General features: G+C 40.2%; 1 protein-coding gene across 3 annotated transcripts in view; it reads right to left on the reverse strand.

Moving 5' to 3' along the window:
• The window catches only part of EPG5 (ectopic P-granules 5 autophagy tethering factor), a 128,463-nt gene that overhangs the window by 72,042 nt on the left and 32,050 nt on the right, over positions 1-24,371 (reverse strand). For all 3 annotated transcript variants that reach the window (XM_054461007.2, XM_054461006.2, XM_063653622.1), the window contains exons 10-16: positions 21,984-22,139; positions 16,945-17,102; positions 12,813-12,967; positions 11,002-11,142; positions 4,090-4,254; positions 1,631-1,750; positions 704-963 (exon numbers count right to left, since the gene is read on the reverse strand). In XM_054461007.2, the coding sequence (XP_054316982.2) occupies positions 704-963; positions 1,631-1,750; positions 4,090-4,254; positions 11,002-11,142; positions 12,813-12,967; positions 16,945-17,102; positions 21,984-22,139 (1,155 nt within the window). The remainder of the gene's footprint in view (positions 1-703; positions 964-1,630; positions 1,751-4,089; positions 4,255-11,001; positions 11,143-12,812; positions 12,968-16,944; positions 17,103-21,983; positions 22,140-24,371) is intronic.

Below are 24,371 nucleotides of genomic sequence, written 5' to 3' on the forward strand. Positions count from 1 at the left end.
ACAGACAGCTATGGACTCATATCAGAGAGGCATGTGACCTGGCCAGGAATTTCATTCTTCTAGACAGTTAACGGGACCTCTAGTTAAGAAAACCAAACACTGCATGTTCTCACTCACAGGTGGAAATTGAACAATGAGAACACTTAGACATAGAGCGGGCAACATCACACACCGGGGCCTGTCGCGGGGTGGGGGGCTGAGTGAGGGACAGCATTAGGAGAAATACCTAATATAAATGATGAGTTAATGGGTGCAGCAAACCAACATGGCACATGTATACGTATGTAGCAAACCTGCACGTTGTGCACATGTACCCTAGAACTTAAAGTAAAATTTAAAAAAAGAAGCCTGAGTTGGGCTATGATCAATTTTTCAAAAATTTTACTACATGTGATCAATTATTTTTATTTGATCACAATTCTGAGGAAGACAGTACGAATCTACTGCTGACATGAACATTCCACTCCAGGAGACAAGCAGAACTCTCTTCATAATGTAACAAGGTGACTTGCTTGTACAAATCTGAAGTATGTGAATTTGGGCAGCATCTCCCCTTGATAAGCTGTTAATCAAGGATTATTATTTGGCCCTAATTACTCCGCAATAGGTTTGACAGAGGCCTCAGAACTTGGGATATGAAAGATAAAATTCTAGAACTATCTGCAAGGTTCAGTAACCCTAGTGGTTCAGCCCAACACTGTACCTGTGGCCCACAGCTGTCATAGATAAGGCTAGATAACAGCCAATGGGCATGCCCGCTTTCACAGCCTTCAAGAGAGGATGAAACGTGGGTGACTCTGTCATGTCAGGCACAGTGACGGAGAAGGGAACAGCTGGACAATTCTGCTGTATTCCATAATCGTTTTTGTGCAGTTTTAGCCTCAAGATTAAATTCCAGGCCCATTGGTTAAATGAGGTCTCGGGCGTCTCTCCATATCGAACAATACTGGCCAAATATGAAACCTAAAACAATTATTTATTTTGAGCCACATTAGTCACACACAAATTAAATCAGTAAGCTCATACACTCATCTCCTTTTGTGACCAACAATGCCCTCAAAAGAGAGGAATATTCTACTTGCTGGTCTCCAATTAATGTTTATTGCACTATATCAAAGCAATTTCTCACTCGCAACTTCCGCTTACTTGTTAGTCACTTTGTGAACCTGATCTTAGCTTGTGTAAAAGAAAAGTGACATAAAAGTTGATATTCAATGAAAAGTGTGCTGATAAATAAGTTTAACCATCAGGATGGAGGTCTCATATATAGCGCCTGCCAATTTTGGTGGTGTAAAAATTCCCACCATGGTCAATTTTAAGCTACCAACAGTTTAATAACCTGGCTTGCAAAGTTCCTAAAAATTTAAGTCAGTTCTTCAGAGCCGGTACAATCAAGCTCTAACACACCACTGTAGTTCAACTCAAATTCTGTAATATTAGAATAGTTATATAAAGGCTATTTCTTAAAGAAGAATCTTTATCAAACCATAGAAGTCAATTGTAACATCTTAAATTGCTAGAAATGTTCTTAGGATATCTAATGGTCAATAGTATAAGTCTATCATCTTTATTTCTAAATGTCTTGGGAAGATAAAGATTCATGTTTCCAATACAGAAGAGAAAGAAATACCTGCTTCATACTTTCAGAAAGAATCCCAGCATATGGCTTCTGTGCAAGGTACTTCTGATAAGCTTCAAGAACCATTAAAGCCACTTCAGCATGGACTGCTTGATCCAGATGAAGGGTAGCCTTTTAAAGAGAAAAAGAATCACAAACATACAACCTTGGTTTTGTTTTGTTTTTGTACCTTTGAATCAAAACATTAGGCAAAATAGTAACAAAGGATCTTCGATGCAGAAGCTAAATGTCCCAAAAATCACATCCAACACAGTGAAACTATAAAATGACAATAGGCAAAAAACTGTCAAGGGCAATAACACTGTACCTAGATAGGTTTGAACCTGACTTAACCCCTACTCCAGCCAAAAAAGATTATCTTTGAATGTCATCCCCCATTCCACAAGAATCTCTACAAACACTTCGGGTCAAGGGCAATGCCACAAACCAGGAAGATGCTTAATTAATTAAACAGAAAAATATTTAATGAACTGTCTGGGCGTGATGGCTCATGCCTGTAATCCCAGCACTTTGGGAAGCCAAGACAGACAGATAACTTGAGGTCAGGAATTCAAGACCAGCCTGGCCAACATGGTGAAACCTTGTCTCTACTAAAAATACAAAAATTAGCCGAGTGTGGTGGTGCACGCCTGTTACTTGGGAGCCTGAAGCAGCAGAATTGATTGAACCCAGGAGGCAGAGGTTGCAGTGAGCCAAATCATGCCACTGCACTCCAGCCTGGGTGACAGAGTGAGATTCTGACTCAAAAAAAAAAAAAAGAAAGATATTTAATAAATTATGTCTACATTCCCTTTTCCTGTTCTATCATTAGTTAAAATAAATAAGACACTCAGCAACACAGGTAAAATATTCCTTCTGATGCCTGAAGTTGCCTATCAAATTTCCTACGCTATCTTCCTTTGCAGCCTGAAAAAATACATTCCTTAAACCTTTCAGAAAGATGACTTTCCTAACTCTTAACAAAGGCGTGAGGAGACTCTCATGCAGCTCTTCAAGAGGAGAGCCTGGGTGATTCTGTTCACAAGCCAGAGAATGTGAAGGTGGAAAACAGCCCCCTGTAGCTCTTGCCTATGAGCACGTCAATGAGAGAGGGCCCAGATGAAACGATGGGCAGTCCCAGGTGGTCAAGGACACCTCAGCAGAAAAGCTCCTGGGCTTCAATTTCCTCATCTGCACAACAGATATCATGCTGTCCAGGACTAAATGACTTGCTCAGAACAAAACCTGTCAGACAGGTGTAAAGGGCTGAGTTTGCCACCATTTTCCCTTTTAAATGTTAATCTTTTTATGGAGGAGCTAACAAATAAGGCCTATGGTAAAGAGGCAGGGAAGGTCTTTTAACAGTGAAAATCACTTGAAATGTATCTCTGAAGATATATGCTACATAGCAAACCCTTAATAATAACCACACCACTGAGTACGTAATGTGTGGCAAGAATCATCCTAAACATCTTGTGTTTCCTCATTTGTTTAATCTTTACAACAACTCTATGCACAGTGGCACACGCCTGTAATCCCAGCTACTCGGCAGAAGGTTCTCTTAAGTCCAGGAGTTCGAGGCCAGCCTGGGCAGCATATTGAAACTCCATCTCAAAACAAAACAAAAAACAACCGTGTGAGATATTGAGGTATACTTGTTAATATGAATGTTTACAAATAAGCAACTAAGGCCCAAAGAGTTTAGGAAACTTGCTCAGAGTCACACAGCCAGAAGGTGGCAGAACTGGGATCAGAACCCAGGCAGGCTGGCTTAGAGCTCAGACTCTTAACCAATGCATAGTGTTTCAGAAAACAACTCTGACAATGACATGCAAGACAAATTACAGGAGAAAAAGGAACCAGAGGCAGAAGAGGCAATTAGGAGAAACTAAAGTAACTAGCCAGAGACAAAACAACAGATACAACCAGACGTGGTGGCTCATGCCTGTAATTCCAGCACTTTGGGAAGCTGAGGCAAGGCAGATCACTTGAGGTCAGGAGTTCGAGACCAGCCTGGCCAACATGGTGAAACCCTGTCTCTACTAAAAAATACAAAAATTAGTCAGGTGTGGTGGCATGCACCTGTAATCCTAGCTACTTAGGAGGCTGATGCAGGAGAATCGCTTGAACCTGGGAGGAAGAGGTTGCAGTGAGCCAAGATAGTGCCACCGCACTCCAGCCTGGGTGACAGGGCAAGACTCTGTCTCAAAAAATAAAAATAAAAAAATAAAAACAGATACATAGGAATAAGGAAAAAGGGAAGAATTTTCAATGTGGAACAATTTATCTTCATTTAATAGTTGCTCATTCTGCAAAAGAGAATTAAAGAGAAAATCCTCAACTCTGACACAGCTAAAAGAATTTGTAGACCTTGCAAATGGTACTCAGAAATGTTAGTGTTTTGAAAAATCCTTCTTTGAAACAGATGCATGGACAACCTCCAGTCTCCAGGGAATGGTTTGAACACATACCTGTTTGGCAAATCCCCAATTCAGTCCTTCAAGAATAACACAGGCCAGTTTATTCTTCACCACTGTCAGGTTGTAATTCAATAACCAATCCCGAATCACCGCTATCTCAGATGCAGAAGGTTGCCAAAGATACAAAGGCAGTTCTTTAAACAAGTACAGAGAAACCTTATTAAAAAGAAAACAACAATCATTAAAGACTTAGAAACAATGCTATATTACTACAATATTATATTATTAAACTGCTTGTAAAAAATTTTCTCCAAAAGGAACTGGAGTTTTGTTTAATTTTTAGACAAGTGAAATGGAAATCACAGACAACCAAATCAAGTGGGTATTAAAATTGATGACACATCAAAAGCACATTTCGTAATCCTTTGTAAAGATCAATCTTTTTAAATATTCAAATTGGTATGCTTCAGTTTAGGTAAACCACCATGCTAATGCACATTTTTAAAGTCATGATAAATCAGGGGATGGTTATTCACTTTGCAAAAGAATTTAGCACTTTAAGTAATTATTCATTCTATGGCATTTAAAAAGATACTCTATTGGCTTCCAAGCCATCTAGGCCGGGGGTGGGGTGAGTGGGAGGGTGGTAAGATGAAACAAGATAGAGACCAAGAGTTGATAGTTATCGTTAAAACTTGATGATAGGCCATTATAGCATACTATTCTCATTACTTTTATATGTATTTGCCACAATAAAAAGTTTTTAAATCGTATTTACAGAAAGTCTACAGCACTACTTTTAAAATTACACATCCAAGTGTGCAAATTAAGATAAATCTGGGCCAGGCATGATGGCTCATGCCTGTAATCCCAGCACTTTGGGGGGCCCAGGCGGACAGATCACCTGAAGTCAGGAGTTCGAGACCAGCCTGGCCAACATGGTGAAACCCCAACTCTACTAAAAATACAAAAATTAGCCAGGTGTGGTGGCGTGTACCTGTAGTACCAGCTACTTGGAAGGCTGAGGCAGGAGAATCACTTGAGCCTGGGAGGCGGAGGTTGCAGTGAGCTGAGATCACGCCACTGCACTCCAGCCTGGGCGACAGAATGAGACTCTTGTCTCACAAAAAAAAAAAAAAAAACAAGATAAATCCGAGTTCAGTTAAGAAAGTTTGCTTTAAGGGAGACTGATCAGAAGAATAATTCATTTTACAACTTCTAGAATAGTGCTGTACAATGGGAAAACAATGCAAGTCATATATGCAATTTTAATTTTTCTAACAGCCACATTTTTAAAAGCCAAAAGAAACAAGTAAAATTAATTTTAATAATGTATTTTATTTGATCTGCTGTCCAAAATGTTATCATTTCAACCTGTAACTATTAGATAAAATTGAGATGCATACATTCTTTTGTTAATACAAAGTCTTCAAACCTCAGCGAATATTTTACACCTAGAGCACATTTCAACTTGGACTAGCCACTATTCAAGGGCTCCATCTATAGTCACGTGTGTCTAGCAGCTACCATATCAAACAACAAAGGTCTAGATACTGGCATTTATCAGATTCCTGCACTGTTCCAACCTGAAGCCAAAACAAAATTTTTTAAAATAATTTCAATTTTTATATGCATAAGGTACATGTGCAGGTGTTACATGGGTATACTGTGTGACACTGAGGTTTGAGGTAAAAATGATCCCATTATCCAAAACAAAAATTTAAAAAAATAGTAGAAAGAGTAAATTTTAAAGAAACCATTCATTTCCTTTTTAAATTCTTCTGTGTTTACTTAATTAAATTTTCATGAGGATTCATTAATATAGGTCTTGCATCTTTCAAATAAAATCGTAAAATGAAAATTTCAAAAATAGAAAAGTCCTACTATATGCTGCAAGTATTCGACAGAAAGAGCAAAACAGTAGCGCTAGAACAATCAGTACAGCAATGAGATCTGTCCAGAAAAGCATCTAGCCTAGCTACGTAAAATAATGGCATGGTATGTATCTGTCCATCATAGTGCTAGAACAACCGGTATAGCAATGAGATCTGTCTGGAAAAGCATGTAGCCCAGCTATGCAAAATAATGGCATGGCATATATCTTGTCTATCAAGAATGAAAGTGAAGCCATCATGAAAGACCCCACAGACATTAAAAGATCAACAAGAGACTACTACAAACAACTCTATGCCAATACATTCAACAAGTTAGATGAAATGGGAAAATTTCCCTTTAAAAATATATCTTACCAAAACTGACTCAAGAAAAAAATTAAAATCTGAATAGTCCCATATCTCTTAAAGAAATCCAAATGTTGACAGGCACAGTGGCTCATGCCTGTAATCCCAGCACTTTGGGAAGTCGAGGCAGGCAGATCACTTGAGGTCAGGAGTTCGAGACCAGCCTGGCCAACATGCTGAAACCCCGTCTCTACGAAAAATACAAAATTAGCCGGGCATAGTGGTGGGTGCCTGTAATCCCAGCTACTGGGGAGGCTAAGGCAGGAGAATCACTTGAACGTGGGAGGCAGAGATTTCAGTAGGCCAAGACTGCCACCACACTCCAGCCTGGGTGACAGAGCAAGACTCCATCTAAAAAAAAAAGAAATTCACTGTGTTGGCCAGGCGCGGTGGCTCATGCCTGTAATTTGGGAGGCTGAGGCAGGCGGATCACCTGAGATCAGGAGTTCAAGACAAGCATAGCCGACATGGTGAAACCCTGTCTCTACTAAAAATACAAAAATTAGCCAGGCATGGTGGCATGTGCCTGTAATCCCAGCTGCTCAGGAGGCTGAGGCTGGAGAATTGCTTGAACCTGGGAGGCAGAGGTTGCAGTGAGCCAAGATTGCGCCACTGCACTCCAGCCTGCGGGACAGAGCGAGAATCGGTCTTAAAAAAAGAAAAAACCCAATGTATGATCAAAAGACTTCCCACAAAGAAAACTCCAGACCCAGATGATTTCACTGGTAAATTCTATCAAACAGTCAAAGAGGAATTAATAGCAATTATGCAAAAACTCCTTCAAAAAACAGAGGAGGAGCAAATGCTTTCCAACTCATGTTATGAGGCTAACATACCCCTAAAACCAAACCTAATAAAGACATAACAAGAAATGAGATGACAGAACCACATCCCTCATGAATATATGTAAAAATTGTCAACAAAATATTGTCAAATTGAATCTAGCAATACATCAAGAGAATAATACCTGATGATGATCAAGGGTTTTTTATTCCAGAAACACACAATGGCAGTTTAATATTAGAAAACCAGTCAGTGTAACTCATCAACTTAAGAGAATAAAGGGAAAAAATCATAAGATTATCTCATATGAATGTGGAAAAACCACTTGAGTACTCATTCACGAAGAAAACTCAGCAAACTGGAAATAGAAAGATACTTCCTCAGCCTAATATAAAGCACCTATGACAGGAAATCAGGCAAGAATGTCCATTCTCACTAATTCTATTCAACATTGTAATAAAGGGCCTAGAGTCAATGCACTAAGGCAAGAAAAAAAATTAAAGGCATAACAATTAGAAAGAAGAATCCAATTAAGAATTCCCGTGAGAGTTCTCAACAAAACAGGATTTACACTATATATTTTAAAATATATTTACATTTTCACTGAAAGTAAAAGTATCACTAATTTTACCTGAAGAGGTTAAAGGAAAGATGCATGGATTTCACTATCAAAAGTAGAATGTGTTGTCACCAAATAAATCTCTGAGTTTTATACTCTGGGATCTCCCAAAAGGCTTTGTCCTTATCAACAATTATCCTAACCCACAGCAATCTCTACACAGGATGTGCCTCATGCTAGGCCTCTAGAACAGAAAGTTATCTTCAGACATACTCCAAGTGTGTCACTGAAAGTTCAGAGCCCCCAGCCACAGTTCATTCTCAGATTCTGGAGCTAGGGTCTGATTCCAGATTAGCCCAAGGTTACTGCGAAAATATTCAAGGCCATCATATCCACCTGAAAGCATGGGAGCTTAAACAATTTCCTCCAAAAACCTCACAAGTTCATAGAGCACAACGGAACCATATGTATAAACCAGGAGTGTAGGCAACTTACATTGAAACACTGTGGTGTTGTGGGAAGTCAGGGACCCCGAACGGAGGGATCGGCTGAAGCCATGGCAGAAGAACATAAATTGTGAAGATTTCATGGACATTTATTAGCTCCTCAAATTAATACTTTTATAATTTCTTACGCCTGTCTTCACTGCAATCTCTGAACATAAATTGTGAAGATTTCATGGACACTTATCACTTCCCCAATCAATACCCTTGTGATTTCCTATGCCTGTCTTTACTTCAATCTCTTAATCCCATCGTCTTCATAAGCTGAGGAGGATGTATGTTGCCTCAGGACCCTGTGATGATTGCGTTAACTGCACAAATTGTTTGTAGAGCATGTGTGTTTGAACAATATGAAACCTGGGCACCTTGAAAAAAGAAAAGGATAACAGCAATGTTCAGGGAACAAGAGAGATAACCTTAAACTCTGGCTGCCTGTGAGTCAGGTGGAACAGAGCCATATTTCTCTTCTTTCTTTTCCCCACATTGTGGTTTCAATTTTCACACTTAAAGTTAAGCAAATTTGTGGGCACAGTTTACTACTAGAAGTATTATGGCCAAATTAAAAAAATAAATGTAGGCTGGGCATGATGGCTCACACCTGTAATCCCAGCACTTTGGAAGGCCGAGGTGGGTAGATCACGAGGTCAGGAGTTCGAGACCAGCCTGGCCAACATGGTGAAACCTCGTCTCTACTAAAAATTAGCTGGGCGTGGTGGCACGCACCTGTAATCCCAACTACTCAGGAGGCAGGAGAATCGCTTGAACCCGTTGGAGGAGGTTGCAGTGAGCCGAGATTGCACCACTGCACTCCAGCCTGGGTGACAGGGCAAGACTCTGTCTTGGGAGGAAAAAAAAAAAAAAGAGCCAAAAACAAGAAAAACACTTGAGAAAAATGTCATGAGCTCAAACTGAAAGAATCATATGATCCACTGTACATTTCTCTGGAATTCATCCACTAATCACTCAAGAAGGAGCAACAGAAAACTTCCTACTGTATTGAACTGTATATGAAAAGCTTTTTATCTCAATATAATCATCTTGCAGTAGCATACAATGTTTTTCTTTTTTTTTTTCTTTTGAGACGGAGTCTCGCTCTGTAGCCCAGGCTGGAGTGCAATGGCGTGATCTCAGCTCACTGCAAGCTCCGCCTCCCAGGTTCACGCCATTCTCCTGCCTCAGCCTCCCGAGTAGCTGGGACTACCAGGTGCCCACCACCACGCCTGGCTAATTTTTTTTTTTTTGCATTTTTAGTAGAGATGGGATTTCACTGTGTTAGCCAGGATGGTCTCAATCTCCTGACCTCGTGATCCGCCCACCTCGGCCTCCCAAAGTGCTGGGATTACAGGCGTAAGCCACCGTGCCCAGCCAACAATGTTTTTCTTAAAAGGAAAATGTACCATGTACTGCCACTATGGAAAACAGTATGATGGCTCCTCAAAAGATTAAAAATAGAATTATGACATGATCCAGCAATTCTACTTCTGAGAATATGCCCAAAAGAACTGAAAGCAAGGCCTGAAAGAGATATTTGTACATCTGCATTCATAGAAACATTGTTCACAATAGTCAAAAGGCAGAAGCAACCTAAGTCCCCATCAATGAATGAATGGATAAACAAAAAGTTATACACACACACACACATGCACCAAGGAATTATTATACAGGCTTAAAAATGAAGTAAATGCTGACACATGCTACAACATGGATGAACCTTGAGGATATCATGCTAGGTGAAATAAACCAGTCACAAAGACCATATATTACCTAGTTCCATTAATATGAAATGTCTGAAATAGGCAAAAATCTAGAGACAGACATTAGATTAGGACTTAGGGCCCTAAACTATGAAAGTTGCTTAGGACCCCAACCTAAGAAAGCTGCTTAGAGCTGAAGGAGATAGAAGAGTAAGAGTGATAACTGGGCTGGGCACGGTGGCTCATGCCTGTAATTCCAGCACTTTGGGAGACCGAGGTGGGTGGATCACCTAAGGTTAGGAGTTCAAGACCAGCCTGACCATCATAGTGAAACCCCATCTCTATTAAAAATACAAAAAAATTAGCTGGGCATGGTGGCGGGCGCCTGTAATCCCAGCTACTTGGGAGGCTGAGATAGGAAAATCACCTGAACCTGGGAGGCAGAGGTTGCAGGGAGGCAGAGGTTGCAGTGAGCCGAGATTGAGCCACTGCACTCCAGTCTGGGCAACAAGAGCAAAACTCCATCTCAAAAAAAAAAAAAGTGGTAGCTGAAGTCTAAGGGTTTTTGAGGTGATGAAAATGCTCTAAAATTAACTGTGTTGAGAGTTGCACATATCTGTGAATAGACTAAAAACCACTGACGTATATACTTTAAATAGGTAAATTGTATGGTATGTGACTTACATCTCAAGAAAACTTTTGAAAAACTACATGAAGATTGCAAAAGGGATTGTGACAAATGACAGAAACAAATTAAATCTGTGTCCTCCTCAACTTAAGTTACTACATATTGTTTATTTTGCTTTTGACTGACTTTAAATAGGACCTTCTTTGTCAGTTGTTTATTCCAAGTATAAAAATAAAAACTATGAAAGCCAAACAAATTATGAAATAAAAATTGTTAATTAACTATAGGTCATAAGTAAAGTAAAAATATGTTATTGAACAAGGTGGACAAGTCAACCCTGAGATTTGAGAGAAACAATCACATCTTTTTATAAGCAGCAGCTAATCCCAAGTTGGTGTGGTGAATGACACAGAGGCCGGCACAGTAAATGTTAGTTCCTTTCATTCTGTTTATACCACCAGTGACAAGATCATTCCCAAGAACCTTCCTATTTTTGCCAATGTTCCATTACTCCAAGATTTAAAAAAACAAAAACAAACAAAATCAGTGCTCTTACCATTCCAACCTGGTCAATGGTCTCTTGAACTCTATCCAGAAGGACAGAAATTATCTCAGGGTGAACAGCTGTGATAGTCCCTAAAAGCTCTCGACCAACCTTTGAAAAAGTCTCTCTGGTAGACAGGGTGACATAAGATACCTAAATGGGGGGCGGGGGAAGAAGATGGCACTTTTAATATCAATTATCAGTCAGAACACACTTATATACTTTCTTCAAGCAAAGCAGAAAGAATCTTACATCGAGCCTTAGTTGACACTGTGTTCCAAAAAATGTTAAAACTTCATATAGGCAACTGTCTACTCTGAGGCTGAAAGGTGGAGGGAGAGGAATATAAGAGAATGGCAACTTTTTATAACAATGACTTCAAGTGTAGATTCAAAAAGTATATCCCAAAGTCTGTCGGTAACAATAAAATGGTTCCTGCAGTTTCAAAACTTTTCTAAATTTGAGGAAATCACTACCAATGATGAAAATCAGAATGCATTTCATGGAAATGCCTAGCTTCCCCTACAAAATAAGATCCCTAACTACAAGATCTTCTAAAACATTGTTTACCAACTCCTTTTGAATTATGTCTTCCAAACTGTATGTTACAATCCATTAATGCCAATGGTATTTTTTAACACAATGGAATATACAGAAAAATAACAGAATAAAATAAAATAGAAAAATGTAATAGTGCATCACAGGTAAATTAAGTATTGCTTCAATTGTACATACACACACAGGATCAGAATGTTATATAGAATGTAATTTTTATTGTGACTCCTAGTCAAAACACTGGAAACTTTACTCAAGAGCATAAATATTACTTTAGCAACAGATCTTGAGAATGTCACTTAATGTCTGTGAAAATATGTCTTCTCTCCCCAAGTTTTTCAGATCATGAAGATAGTCTGAATTCCAGATCCATCGAGATCTTAACTTTATGCATGGTTATGAAGTACCAGTATAGGAACAGCTGAATCAAGTATTTGATCCTGGAAAGAACATCCAGGTTTGTCATTCTCAAACTGGATTATTAGGGGAAGATAATAAAACCCAAATAATCATCTTCAAACATAATTTTACTTGAGTACACTTGAATACTTTGGAGGAGATATTTTGTATGCAGAGCAACAGATAAATGACAGCTTAAAGTGTAAAATGTGCAGGGCTTTTTAAATATACAAAAAACTCCAATGAACATTTTGGTAACCACTTTGGGCTAGTCCCTAGATGCTCAGGGGTCCAAATTTCACTCCCCTCCACCCTCATGGATGGCTCAGTGAAAAGATGAAGAATGCAAGGAGCTCATCCCAGCCTGTAATTTCATATTATAGATGAGGAAAATGAAGCCTGGGGTAATATGTTATCTTTTTTGATGTGAGATGGCCAATTAATAGCAGAGTTAAAACTCAGGTATCCTAACTCCAGGTTCAATATTCTTCCCACCATCTCATTTAAACTGGCTGGGAAGCTAGGTTTCTGCCACTAGCCAGAGTGGAAGAGTTTAGTTGAAGGGGTGGGGGCGAGGGAAACATACATCATAAAAACTGTAAGTGTCAGGCTGTGTCATACGGTCTCTCCCTTACTGAAACTGGTGCAACAAATTTCAAAAGATAATAAGTACTGGGGAATGGATATAATTCACATTTTCAATAACCCCGTAACAAAATAATGTTCCACTGATTCTCTATCCCTTCTCAAAAGTGTAGACAGTAGCTAAATAAGTCACAATTTGTAAAAGCAATCCCCCAAAAAAATCAACAGTTGGACAATCCAAAAGAAAACATTTTTAGCTGATTTATAAAACTTCATATTCTAACCTCATATATCTCCAGAACGATAATTTTTATGAAGTCTTCGTCCACATTGGTTCTTCTGGCCTGAGCCATCTGAGCAAAGGTAGTCAGAAGGCAAATCTCTTCTGAGCTATTCATAGAAGAAAGACACTTCTCAAAGTTGGTAAAATGTTCTGGGTCTGTAAATTCATATCAAGAAAATTAGAGTGGGGAAAGAATAAATTTATATCTTTTAATCACTCTTTCAGAGAAAAAGATTTAGGAATATTTAAAGATACAAAAGGTCTTTCTTTGTTCCAAAATAGATTCCTACAGGCATCAGGAATAAGGCTGGACCAGATGGCCTCTGAAATTCCAACAAACCCAACAAACTCTATAATGTAGCCTCACAGGAGACATTTAACATCTCTAAGCTTCAGTACCCACATCTGTCTTAAAAGGTTATTTAATAAGAAGATTAAATAGCATGTCACTGGTGACGTGCTTAGTTAACTGCAAAGCACTGCTGCTGTCACTAGGCAGTCACCTTCAAAGGCAGTACTGCCAACTTCAAAGGCACACTTGAAGCTACTTGGTAACCACCAGACAAACAAAGACCTGACTAATGAAAACTGCTAATACTAGCAACTACTTGGCACAAATAGGACATTCCAAAAAAAAGAGATTTGCTTATGAAGAAAAACCAGGGGCAAGAAATTAGTTATAACTGTAACTGAAATACTAATGAATGTCATAAACAATATAATAAATGTGATGTTTTGCCTATATCGCAAAGGATGTAGTATAAGCAATACTAAATTCTGCCATTAGGAAGAAATATTCACAAATATACATGACAGTAAATTACATGCAAAAAGTTCTACAGCAGAACGGAAAAAAAGCCAATTTTAAAAATACATGTGCTTGGCCGGGCGCTGTGGCTCACACCTGTAATCCCAGCACTTTCAGAGGCCGAAGGTGGGCAGATCACTTGAGGTCAGGAGTTTGAGGCCAGCCTGGCCAACATGGTGAAGCCCCGTCTCTACTAAAAATACAAAAATTAGCTAGGCGTGGTGGCACACACCTGTAGTCCCCGCTACTCGGGAGACTGATGCAGGAGGCGGAGGTTGCAGTGAGCCAAGATCACACCACTGTACTCCCTCCTGGGCAACAGAGCAAGACTCCATTTCAAAAAATAATAATAATAATAAAATAAAATAAAATATATATATATATATCCTTGATGGAACTTTTCACAATAAGAAGGCAACAAGCCAATAATTCTTTTCATATTTACACATTTGAGAAACCAAAGTAGATAGCTCACCAAATTTCCTGCATTTTCAAAATAACTCTGGGACATTTACCAAAACAATTTTCATTTTCCATCTCCAGATTGGATTTATAGTGGAAATTATTACACAGAGTATTCCCAGAATAATGAAAATTGGCATGATCATTCTAACTTACATTGTGAAAGGATATTTAAAAAGAAAAAAAAGAATTATCATTCAAACTTATAATGTTTAAGGTACAAATCAAGGAAAAGGCCTTATATTTTAAATAATTCTATAGAAAAAACAATGGGAAAGTGAAATAACTTTCTAATTAGCTTTTAAAATATTAACTATAAGGACAAACAAACACATTTCTACATTTATTTGTCATCAGATTTGCTTATGGCTACACTTCACTAGTAGTCAGAATGTTGATCAGACTAGAAATAAACAAAAAGAAGCCAAATTAAAACAGACCGGTTTTTAACAATCACTGCTGAGAAATCTGCTAGTTACGAAATGTTAAAACTAGTTAAAATTTGTTCCCTGGAAACTGATTTCAAGCTCACCCTACTCCCATTACCACAGATAAATAAGAACTGGTTATAAAGAATAAGCACTTCTGGCATTTACTAAACATAAAAAGTGAGGAAGGTAAAATATGTTAGGAAGCCTTATTCTTCTACAAACAATAAAAATCAAGCCTCCTAACAAAATTGGTATATAAAAGATTAAGCAAAGGAGAAGATGAAAAAACAGCAAATTAGAGCAGGAGGATCAAATTTTGCAAAGACTCCACTCTCAAGGCTAGAACATAGTAAGCCAGATGAAACTTCTCTACTGTGCCACTAACTCCTGTGTCAGGTGATACAGGCCCTAAGGGAGATAAAGATAAAAGTGCCATGGGAGCCTGGAGTCCAGACAGAAAACTCCAGCAGCAGGATCCAAAGCTCTAGGGCAAGACAAGGCTGCTACTGCCGCTTCAGGGTCTGGAATCACATCCACTACAGAGCTGAGCTGTTCGACATCGGCTCCATCTGCCACATGCTAACACAGAGCCTGGCAGATAGTAAGTCCGCAATGAAGGGAGATGACACTACAAAGGAGACCTACCCAGGACTCAGGTATACAAAGAAGTGCTGCTGACCATCCCAGACACTTCCAAAGGAAATGTCTGCTTCTGTGTTAGCTATTTCAACCACAGAAATAGCTGCCAGAGGACAGACAATGGCTGCGAGACCTCTCACCTAGTTCACTCGTAAGCCCAAGTCCAACCACGGCAATGGTCTAATAGAAGCACTGCCCCCTGGACAGTGGAGACGCATTTTACAAAGAATAATAATATAAGGAATCCAGAGCTACCACTAAAAAGATAAAAAGAAAAACAGAAAGAGACAAAAGAGGACGCATGCAGAGCCCCGTAAAAGAAAAAAACAGAAACAGAAGAATAAAGACATCAATCTAGAGAGACAGAAATAGAGGCTGAGTGTGGTGGCTCACGCCTATTATCCCAGCATTTTGGGAGGCCAGGGCAGGTGGATCACTTGAGGTCAGGAGTTCAAGACCAGCCTGGCCAACAATGTGAAACCCTGTCTCTACTAAAATATAAAAATTAGCTGGGCATGGTGGTGTGCACCTGTAATCCCAGCTACTCAGGAGGCTGAGGCAGGAGAATCACTTGAGCCAGGGAGATGGAAGTTGCAGGGAGATGAAGTTGCACCACTGCACTCCAGCCGGGGCAAGGCTCATTCTCAAAAAAAAAAAAAAAAAAAAAGAAATGGAAATTTAAAAAAAATCATGAATGTCTGCAGAAACTACTTTGCAAACAGTAGAGGCTCAATAATTTTTAAAGTATATGATTTTCTTTTAAGTGATACAGACATTTAAAAATTTGGAAAACAGCCTTTACGTCCTACTGTGAAGGAAAAAACATTTGGAAAACAGAATTATCTTTGGTGTTTTTTTTTTTAATCTTGTATTTCAGTAAATTGTCTATCTTTTTTAATGTATAGGGTAGTTTTTTAAAATCACTACAACATACATCTAATTAAATGGTGTTTTTCATTTTGAACATTATAATTTTGTTATAAGTAAATATCCTGGCCAGGCACGGTGGCTCACGCCTGTAATCACAGCACTTGGGAGGCCGAGGCAGGCAGATCACCTGAGGTCAGGAGTTCAAGACCAGCCTGGGCAACATGATGAAACCATGTCTCTACTAAAAATACAAAAATTAGCCAGGTGTGGTGGCGTGGACCTGTAAGCCCAGCTACTCAGGAGGCTGAGGCACTAGAATCACTTGAACCCAGGAGGTGGAGGTTGCAGTCAGCCAAGAGTACACCATTCCACTCCAACCTGGGTGACAGAGTGAGACCCTGTCTCAAAAAAATAAATAAATAAAAATAAATAAATATCCTACAGTTTAGAGGTGGTATGACGCAAAAACTTAAGTTTTCACCAAAATTAATTTTTAAAGTACCTGTCTACATCTTTAGTTCATAAAAACAATACAACTTTAAAAAAACAGCAATAAAAGAAAGATATTAAAATGGCTGGGCACAAAGCCTTAACAAATTTCTAGACAATTAATACATAACCGTTAATACAACTATCAACTAGAATAATTTCACACACACATGCAAAAAAGTGCTTCCTAAAAGTCAGAATATTGTGTGTATTGGCATACTGTTTGGGACTAATCAAATTTTGATTTCAGATATGCTAGTTGCTATTTAATACATCAACATTGTGAAGCAGTCTCCTGAATTTCAAAATCATTACACATGAGTATGTAGAGTAAAACATTTCCTCTTAGTCCTTCTAAAAGTAAAAATTAAGCCCTGAAGAGAAGCACAAAAAGATAGGGAGAGCTGGACACCGACTGCTCGGCGGGGCTGTACCTTGGAGCTGCTGCTTGCACTGGGCGGGCTGCAGGGAGGAGGAGAGCTGCTGCAGGTTCTCACTCTCCACCTGGTGCATGAGGTAGAAGAGCTTCCACAGCATTTGCACAGACAGAGTCCCAAAGGGCATCTCAGACATAAACAGCCAAATGCCAAGTCTGCATGTAAGCAGGAATCATTTTATTTATTAATCAGCTTCATTACACTAAGAAAGTAGACAAACCATTGGCTCTCAGGGAAAAAAAGATTCTTAAATCACACTACAATTTTTCTAATATGCTTTAGTCACAAACACCTCAAGGATGGCTAAGAATAACAGCAAATACAAACCACCCAGTCTGTGCCAGGGACTGTTCTAACCACTACAATGTGTGCATGTGTGTGTGTATACATGTATGTACAATATCAACTCAAACCATCCTCACAAAAACCAAGACAATAATTATGGATATGGCCGGGCGTGGTGGCTCACGCCTGTAATCCCAACACTTTAGGAGGCCGAGGTAGGTGGATCACTTGAGGTCAGGAGTTCGAGACCAGCCTGACTAACATGGTGAAACCCCATCTTTACTAAAAATACAAAATTAGCCAAGCATGGTGGTGCGTGCCTGTAATCCCAGCTACTTGGGAGGCTGAGGCAGGAGAATCACTTGAACCCAGGAGGTAGAGATTGCAGTAAGCCAAGATCGCACCATTGCACTCCAGCCTGGGCAACACGAGTGAAACTCCATCTCAAAAATAATAATAATTATTATGGATATTAGCACCAACGCACACAGGCTACTAAGGCACACACAGTAGCGGGTGGCAGAGAGGCCAGCTGTGGATGTGTGTATCTGAGCACACACACAGGTACACGCGTGCCCACAGACACATGTGCAGTGGGTGGGAGGAAAACCGAAATCCATCCAGTACTCCTCTCTGAGCACTGAACAAAGTTCAAATTCCTCAGCCCACATTCAAAGGCTTCCACAGTATGGCTCTGAATCGTATTTCCAACCACAGCCCTCTCTGCCCTCCTTCAGTTACCACTGCATTCCAGCAAGCCTGGAGAGACCCTACACCTCCAGGCTGGCTCCTTCCATGGGTCAAGCCCTCCTTGGACTTCCTCCTCTGCACTATTAGAGAACTCCATCCATACCTGACTTTGCCATCATACCTTCTGCCAGTGATCCTCACACTGTAGTGGCAGAAAAACCACCTGGAGACTTTCTGGAAAATGCAGATTCCCAAGCCTCACCTATAGAGACCATGATTTTGTAGGTCACAGCTGGGGCACAAGAATTTGCACCTTTTATAGTCACCCTTGGTGACTCTGAGTCAAGTGATTCTTAAAACACAACATGAGCCGGGCGCGGTGGCTCACGCCTGTAATCCCAGCACTTTGGGAGGCAGAGGCGGGCGGATCATGAGGTCAGGAGATCGAGACCATCCTAGCTAACACAGTGAAACCCCGCCTCTACTAAAAATACAAAAAATTAGCCGGGCATGGTGGCAGGCGCCTGTAGTCCCAGCTACTCGGGAGGCTGAGGCAGGAGAATGGCGTGAACCCGGGAGGCGGAGCTTGCAGTGAGCCAAGATTGCGCCACTGCACTCCAGCCTGGGCGACACAGCAAGACTCCGCCTCAAAAAAAAAAAAAAAAAAACACACACACAATATGAGAAACCCCTCATGGTACTGTAATTTATATATGACATACTAACCTAACAGCAATTTGAGAGCAGAAACCAGGTCTTGTTCATTTTTATATAAACCAGTTTATAACTAGAACCTTATATTTTAATTATCTGCTACTTAAACCAGTATCTCAAAAACAAACAGCACTCAACAGATGCGTATTAAAATTGTATGTAAATGTTATCACAACCAAAAAAAAAACTTGTATCAGGATGGTGGCCATGCCCCAAGTCAGAATCTGCTAAGGAATGGCCGGGTGCAGTGGCTCACACCTGTAATCCCAACACTTTGGGAGGCTGAGGCGGGCAAATCACTTGAGGTCAGGAGTTCGAGACCAGCCTGGCCAATGTAGTGAAACCCCATCTCTACTAAAAATATAAAAATTAGCCAGGCACGGTGGTGCGCGCCTATAGTCTCAGCTACTCGGGAGGCTGAGGCAGGAGAATCGCTTGAACCTGGGAGGTGGAGGTTACAGTGATGATGCCACTGAACTCCATCTTGGGCAACACAGTGAGACTCCATTTCAAAAAAAAAAAAGGAAATCTGCTAAGGAAAGTACAGCAACTTACCTGCTATTAAATTAAAAAAAAAAAACAACTTAAAAAAATATGAAGCACTCAAAGCTGTTGTCATATTTGAGGCACAACTACTATAAATTATCCAATTACAAATTATCTAATTACAAATAAACCAAACTTAAGAAAAAAATGAATAGTGCATGCCTAATCCACATCTATGAACCTCAACAGGCAACTGGTAGTTCAAACCCACACTCACCTGTACTCTGGAAAAGCCGGCTAGACTCCTGAGCAAGAGATTAAGAAACTTCTCTAAAGTCAGGTGGGCCAGGTTTCTATCTTATTAATTAATTATCCTAACACTTCACATGGGACCTGATGCTGTTTTATAACCCGAAAACAAAGAAGGGAAATTGTAGAGGACGTAAAAGTAATATCACAAACAGGGTGTATTTCAGGCTATAAAATTCCCTATATGGCAGACATTCAGGAAGTCTGGCATATATATGCATATATACATATATATACACACACACACACACGTATATATTTATATAGGTATTTATATATATATATACACACATATATACAGATATACACATACATATACACACACACATATATATACACACACACACATACATATATATATACACACACACACACATATATATATATATATATTTTGAGACACAGTCTTGCTCTGCTGCCCAGGCTGGAGTACAGTGGTGCAATCTCAGCTCACCGTAACCTCCACCTCCGGGGTTCACGTGATTCTTCTGCCTCAGCCTCCCGAGTAGCTGGGATTACAGGCGCCTGCCACCACGCCCAGCTAATTTTTGTATTTTTAGTAGAGATGGGTTTTCACCATGTTGGCCAGGCTGGTCTCGAACTCCTGACCTCAGGTGATCCGCCCACCTCAGCCTCCCAAAGTGCTGGGATTACAGGCATGAGCCACCATGCCCAGCCCTGGTTTATATCTTTGTTATCTGTCTTTTAGTCTAGTTCAGTTTTGTTTTAGGTTGAAGGGATATCTATTGCCAGAAATTTCCATTTGAGTGCCAAATAAATTTAAATCTCATGGCTTTAAATATCTGGTTCTCATATAATTTGTTTCCTAAAATAAACTTAAGAACAATAGCTGTCAACATTTTAAAACAATTATCTTTGTTAATTATATACACAATGTTACAGGAAGGGTTCACAGCTCAACACATAAACCCTAGTAAGTAACTAGGATGAGAGCTTTGCCTCTCCACTAAGCAAGCACAAGAATAAGTGACAGATTAGAGAAGGAAGACTCCTCCCATGCACCAGGCCAGCGTCAGTGGACAGGTGTTACTGCACTGATGCCTTGACACAGTCCTGAACAGGATTTGGTGCATCACATGAGACCACCAAATTTATGGTATAACAGGAGTAATCTAAAGATAAGGCCAGGCGCGGTGGCTCATGTCTGTAATGGCAGCACTTTAGGAGGCTGAGCCGGGCAGATCACTTGAGGTCAGGAGTTCAAGACCAACCTGGCCAACATGGTGAAATCCCGTCTCTACTAAAAACCCAAAAAATTAGCCGGCCATGATGGCAAGCGCCTGTAATCCCAGCTACCTGGAAGGCTGAGGTGGAAGAGTTGCTTGAACCTAGGACACAGAGGTTGCAGTGAGCCAAGATCATGCTACTACACTCCAGCCTAGGCAACAAAGTGAGACTCCATCTCAAAAAAAAAAAAGATAAATTTCTATACCCAAGTTCTATTTAAGTTAGACTCATGCCTTCACAGTGTCTAAAAGTGGTTAACACTTAGCTAAGACCTCCTGATCTTTCTCTAAGTCTCTAGATTATTCTATTCCCCATATGAAACCACACAAGAACAACCCCCACTTACATTTGAAAAGTCCTTTATGGTTTAAAATGTATTTCCTCATATTACCACAATTCACCCTCATCACATATCCATGAGGTTAATCGAACAGTAGCATCATTATCACCATCTCCGTTTTATAAATGAAAAAAGTGAGACCACAAATATTAAGTGACTTTCCCAGGGTAACAGTAAATGGCAAACCAAGACTCAAACTTACAACACAGAATAAATCGGGGGCTGAGGCTAAGAGTCACATGGCAAGAGGGAGTGTAGGCAGCTAGCTCAGGAGAGGGCCAAAGCAGGGGAGAGCCAGTAGTTCATAAGCACAGCTGGGTAGGGGTGGAGGCAGCCCCGCATCTCCTAATGGAGGGCATAATCCTGCAGCAGAGCCCACTCCTCAACTTGGCCAGTGGCTCAGGAAAGGCAGCACAGGATGCACAGCTGTGCCCCTGCCTATGCCTCAAACAGGTCCTAGGCTATAAGCAGCGGTACAGACAGCATGATCCAAAGACAGCATTTACAAAGCTAAGACAGGGAACCAAGATCCATGACATTCCCAGACCTTAAAACCCTTACCAGAAGGCAAATTGAACAATAAAATCAGCAAATCCTTTGCACCACATGCTGCACACCTACTGTGTCTCACTGCAGGCACTGCAGTGGGTATGTGATAGATAGAATCTATCCTTGTTTTCCCCTGCTCAAGGCTGCCCCAAAAGTTCAGGGTGGCAAAAAACTGAGACACCAGAATAGTGTTATGTTAAAACAGAAAGAAATTAAGAGAGAGAGAGACCATTTTAGTCAACAGGTGGGTACTACAGATAAGGAAACCAAGACCCAAGAATTTGCCCGTGATAAGAAATAGATGAAATACACTAAGAAACTATTATAAAAGACCTACTTAAGTGGCTTTCATTCTAATGGTTCTTACTAGTGAGGAAGTTACTTCTCACTAAATATCATCATATGTCTTACTTACCTTTTGGCCTTCAGCACATGTAGGACAGCCCTCAAAAACAGCTCATCAAATTCAACCTGTAGTTTCTCCATAGAGTAGGGCTGTTGGGCCAATCCTGAGCCTTGGTTGTGGCTCACATACTGTGCCCAATGGTCACTTACATAACCAAGGGTCATCCTGAGCATGAGGAAAGATAATACAGTACTTTTCATTAGCTCAATATCTGCACCTTTACATTTTACATTTACAACATTCACTTATTCAACACATATTTATTGAGCACCTACTATCCACCTACTAATGCCCAGGTTCTGAAAGTAATGAAATGGGGAAAATAAAATCCCACCTTCATGGAGCTTACATTTAGTGAAGGGCAAAGAGACAACAAATAAAATAAAGTCATATATAGTCTGTCACATGGTTGTAAGTGACACTGAGAAAAATAAAGCCAGAGAAGAGAATAAAGTATGTCTAGAGGTGGACCAGTGGGCAGGGTAAGGAGGTGGGTTGGGAGCACGAAAGGCCTTACTAAAGAGGGACATTTGATAACGTCTGGAAAACAGTGACGAATCACAAGAGTGTCCATGAGAAGAGTGTCCACGTAGAAGAAACAACCAATGCAAAACTCCAAGGGGTGTCAGGTATGTTTAGGAACAGCAAGGAGGCCAATATGCTGAGAGGGAGACTGGCTGGAGATGAAATCAGAAAAGTGGCAGGAAACCAGATCATGAGGGGCCCTGCAGGCCACTGTGAGGACTTTGGCTTTTTCCCTGAGTGCAGTGGGGAGCACAGTAGGGTCCTGGGTAGACAGTGAATGGGCTGACTCACAATTCATAAGGAACGCTGGCTGTTTAAGAATACACTGAGATGGGGAAAGGACAGAAGCAAGAAGATAAGTTAGGAGGTTTAGGAATGAAATGGGGTGCTAGCAGCGAAGGTGGTAAGCAGCAGCTAGATTCTGGAAAGAGCATGTTTCATTGATTCAAAAGGATGAACGTCTTTCACACTAATATCTCTGCAATTAGAACGTCAGAATCCATGTTAATATTAATGATGTGATGCCATAATTTGGCAGCATTTTCCCTATGTTAGTGGCACATAAAATATATCTTAAAAAATAATTGGTGGCATTTTAGATTTGATAAAAGATGGTATTTTGATGGTGGAGATGATAAAATTTGCAGTTAGATTGAATGTGGCATATAAAAGAAAGAAAAGCCACAGGTGGCACCAGGTGTTTTGGCCTGAGAAACTAGAATAGAGTTGCTACTTAATGAAACTGGGGGGAGTAGTTTGGGAGGTGGGGAAAGTGAGTTCACTTTGAGAACATTACGTTACAATGTTAATGAGTCATCCAAGTGGAGGTGCTTGGTTGGTAGCTGAATATACAATGTGTTTATGAGAGAGGTATGGGCTGGAAATATAACTCTGAGAATTGTAACAGTGTTTAGATATTTAAAGATGAATGAATGACATCTCAAAAAGCAAGTGTAGATAAAGAGAAGAGAGGTCCAGGGACTGAGCCCTGAGACATTCTAAGGTTAAGTCTGGAAGTGAGAATGAAAAAACCAAGGAGGCAGAAAAGGTATTGTCAGTGAAATGGTGGAGAACTCAGGAGAATGTAGTATCCTGGAAACCAAGCAAAGAAAATGTTTTAAGGATAAAATGATCAACTAACTATGAGAAAGGCTGCTATGTAAGCTACGTGAGAGATGCCAAGTAGGATGAAGAGACCCAGAACTGGCCACTGGATCAGGAGCACAAGGTTCATTAGAGATCTTCATCTGTAGGAGCTGTTTGGGTAGTGGTGGGAGGAAAAGCAAGTTCAAGTGAGGATGGAGGAATAAAATGGGAACTAATAGACGATCTGAAGGCAAGCCCTTATGGGAAACTGTTCTGCAGTTAGAAGGTATGAGAAGAATCTGCACTAGGTACAAAGAAAAGTAAGCAGATGGAAAGAAAAACAAAGAAAGAATAATCATAATACACTACAGCTGTTATTTACACAATAATGTAAACAGTGATCTTAAAACAGTAATGATATCAACGTCCTTCCTATAGAGTTACTGAGAGAACAAAATAAGAGATCACAGTCCTGGCATACAGTAAGCACGCAATCCTACATCATGTATGTGAGCTTAGGGACAAATTTTATTTATGGTCTTATTTATTAAGCAAAATCAGAAAACAAATGTCTGGATGGACTTCTGTTAATAACAGGTAGATGGGCTTTTAGCTTTTAACAAATTTATCTCCAAGGCACCAGCCATCCTCCCTCCCACTATCTCATTCTCCTAACTCTATACTCAAGGCTTTCCCTAGACCTCAGAAGGCACCCCCAGGCCGGGCGCAGTGGCTCATGCCTGTAATCCCAGCACTTTGGGAGGCCAAGGCAGGCGGATCACTTGA

This window comes from Pongo pygmaeus, chromosome 17 (genome assembly GCF_028885625.2).
Source record: "Pongo pygmaeus isolate AG05252 chromosome 17, NHGRI_mPonPyg2-v2.0_pri, whole genome shotgun sequence".
In the NCBI taxonomy this organism is placed as follows: Eukaryota; Metazoa; Chordata; class Mammalia; order Primates; family Hominidae; genus Pongo; species Pongo pygmaeus.